General features: G+C 36.7%; 1 protein-coding gene across 1 annotated transcript in view; it reads right to left on the bottom strand.

The window, feature by feature from the left end:
• Positions 1-2,500, bottom strand: part of LOC100637427 (GTPase-activating Rap/Ran-GAP domain-like protein 3) — an 8,867-nt gene that overhangs the window by 3,599 nt on the left and 2,768 nt on the right. The window contains exons 3-12 of the mRNA XM_020000449.1: positions 2,431-2,496; positions 2,311-2,372; positions 1,597-1,663; positions 1,446-1,548; positions 1,192-1,394; positions 600-912; positions 445-551; positions 307-399; positions 172-243; positions 29-92 (exon numbers count right to left, since the gene is read on the bottom strand). Of these exons, the coding sequence (XP_019856008.1) occupies positions 29-92; positions 172-243; positions 307-399; positions 445-551; positions 600-912; positions 1,192-1,394; positions 1,446-1,548; positions 1,597-1,663; positions 2,311-2,372; positions 2,431-2,496 (1,150 nt within the window). The remainder of the gene's footprint in view (positions 1-28; positions 93-171; positions 244-306; positions 400-444; positions 552-599; positions 913-1,191; positions 1,395-1,445; positions 1,549-1,596; positions 1,664-2,310; positions 2,373-2,430; positions 2,497-2,500) is intronic.

Here is a 2,500-nt window from a genome sequence, read left to right as displayed (position 1 = left end):
TTATTATTATTATTATTATTATTATTACCGCATGTATCCCCGCAGGTAATTTTATGAGGAAAACTTTGCAACAAAAGAGTAGTCTCCCAGGGCTACAAAGTAAATAAATAAATAAATAAATAAATAAATAAATAAATAAATAAATAAACAAATAAATATAATTATAATTACTTCTTTCTTCACTGCAGTGCTCATTTGGCTAGTTGGGTGATTACCGGACACTATCTTCTCAATTTTTATCCTCTACAGAAAGAAAAAGGCAGCAGCTGCATAAAACTGCAGTACGTCTAATTTAAAATTTCTTACGTTTCCAACTTCACTGAATGACTGCTGCAGCTCCACGTACTTTTTGCTGTTGCTAGGCGACGTGATATTCAACTGAGACAAAGATTTACGTAACTATAAAAATAAAAAATAAAATAAAAATAATAAATATACACTTACCACTGAGCCACATTTCTGCTCCATGTCCTTCATTAAAAGTCCTAAGGTTCTTTCTCTTTTATCGGCAAACGTCGAGATAGAGTAAGAAGCCTTCTCACCATTAATGACTAAAAATAATAAAATAATAATAATAATTTAATTTATTTATAGCTCACGTTTTGCTAATAAAAAATCCCTAAAAACAGAGTGGTCTTCAAATTCGCCCCCAGGGGGCAGAGGGGGCCCAAAACTCGGAATACTCTCGGCAGAGTGGAGTACCAGTCGATAAGAATCCCTCGACTTGCAGTAAGTGACGAGTGCGAAGATGTGGTTGAAATGAGAGGTGATGGAGGAGGGGCTAAAGGAGAGCGCCGACAGGTAAGCTCTGTCGTCTAATTCTTGGTCCTGAGCTCCATCAGAGTCAGCCCCCTCATCCTCAATGAATATAATGGTTACTATGTCGTTGCCAATGTGTCTCTTTCGCTCCAGCTGGAGAACAAAAACAAGAAAAAGAATAATAAACAAACACTTTGAATAAAGGATTGATACGTCTGTGTGTGTACATGTACATGCATATAACATCTCCATTTATAAACAGTAGTACATGTACATGTATATGGTTTTAAATGCGGCAATTAAGATACTTTAAATGTAACGTATCTATACACGAATGCTGACCACAAATTCACCAAATTAAAATATCAAATTTGTCAAGATGCCACACCTTCCCCAAACCACTCAGGCGTAACGTAGATACCATAACTTCACCTGTTGTTTATTTTCCTCCGAATACGGTAACATTGTCGACACATGGAACATGACCTCGTGACCACCGAACACTGTGTATACCGATTGACTACCGGTGGCGTTGTTACGAGTATCCAGACCTCCTTTGTAATGGGCCCAACCAAACAAATCAATCGTATCACCTAAAAGATCCAAAAACTGATTGAAACACGGGCTTCCAGCTTCTATAAAAAAGAAAAAATAAATATTATATATATATATTTTACAAGACTTACTGTTGCTAAGCATCTCATTATCGGTTGTCTGACCGGTTTTTGCGTAAATTATACCAAATTTAAAATTAATTGACCCTTCCTGTTCTTCCAGTGTCAGGAAATCCTTTGAAAAATGTAAAGGATCAGGTCACATGAAAGTCATGTGACTTACTTTCTGTAAAGTTGCACTGGAGATATCTTTAACAGTCAACTTGTCTGATTTTGGTACAGAAAATTTCCTGAGAGAGAGAGAGAGAGAGAGAGAGAGAGAGAGAGAGAGAGAGAGAAGGGAGGAGAGAGAGAGAGAAGGGAGGAGAGAGAGAGAGAAGGGTAGAGAAAGAGAGAGAGGGGGGAGGGAGGGAGAGAGAGTATTTATAAGATCTACATGTATAGTAGGTAAACACAGCTCAAAGCAAACAGCTGCTCCATGGCTTCCATTAATTACAAAAATGTCAATAATGATGCTTTGACGACACATTCAAATGTAGAAATACATAAAATTTGTAGACACACACACACCAAGTCATGAATACAGACATAAACTAATAATACTTTAAACTATTCAAACACACAGAGAGAGAGATAGCATTACATTACTCATCACCATACAACATGGTGAATACACTGTACTGTACATCTACACATGACCTACTCTTAACTCTTATTAATAATCAAAGATCAAAAGGAGCACGGTCTTTGATCCAGTACTATCCTATTTCCCTTTTCCTCAACCCTCTCCTTCCTGTCTCATAGATTAACAATACACTGTACTATTATACAGTGTGTTTAACACAGTACATACTCATCTACAATACACATGTACATGTACATACAGCTGGTAATAAGTATGAGCAATATAACATTATGTAACGTTTATAACATTTACTCTAAAATTGTCTTTGGTGGTGGAATTTTCCCAGAATGCTGTATACAGAGCCTCTTGTTCCCCTGCAAGTATGTTTAGATAAATGTCGTATCATTATAGTTTACATGTTCTCTCACTCACTTTCTTCCTCCATAAAATGGAGCGATAGACTGAATCAGCTGCTACCACAGAGAGGAAGAATGGAGTCTTT

The sequence above is a fragment of the Amphimedon queenslandica genome, unplaced genomic scaffold (assembly GCF_000090795.2).
Source record: "Amphimedon queenslandica unplaced genomic scaffold, v1.1 AMPQUscaffold_13185, whole genome shotgun sequence".
Lineage (NCBI taxonomy): Eukaryota > Metazoa > Porifera > Demospongiae > Haplosclerida > Niphatidae > Amphimedon > Amphimedon queenslandica.
Note: the sequence above shows the minus strand (reverse complement) of the source record. Positions and strands in the feature narration are given on the sequence as shown.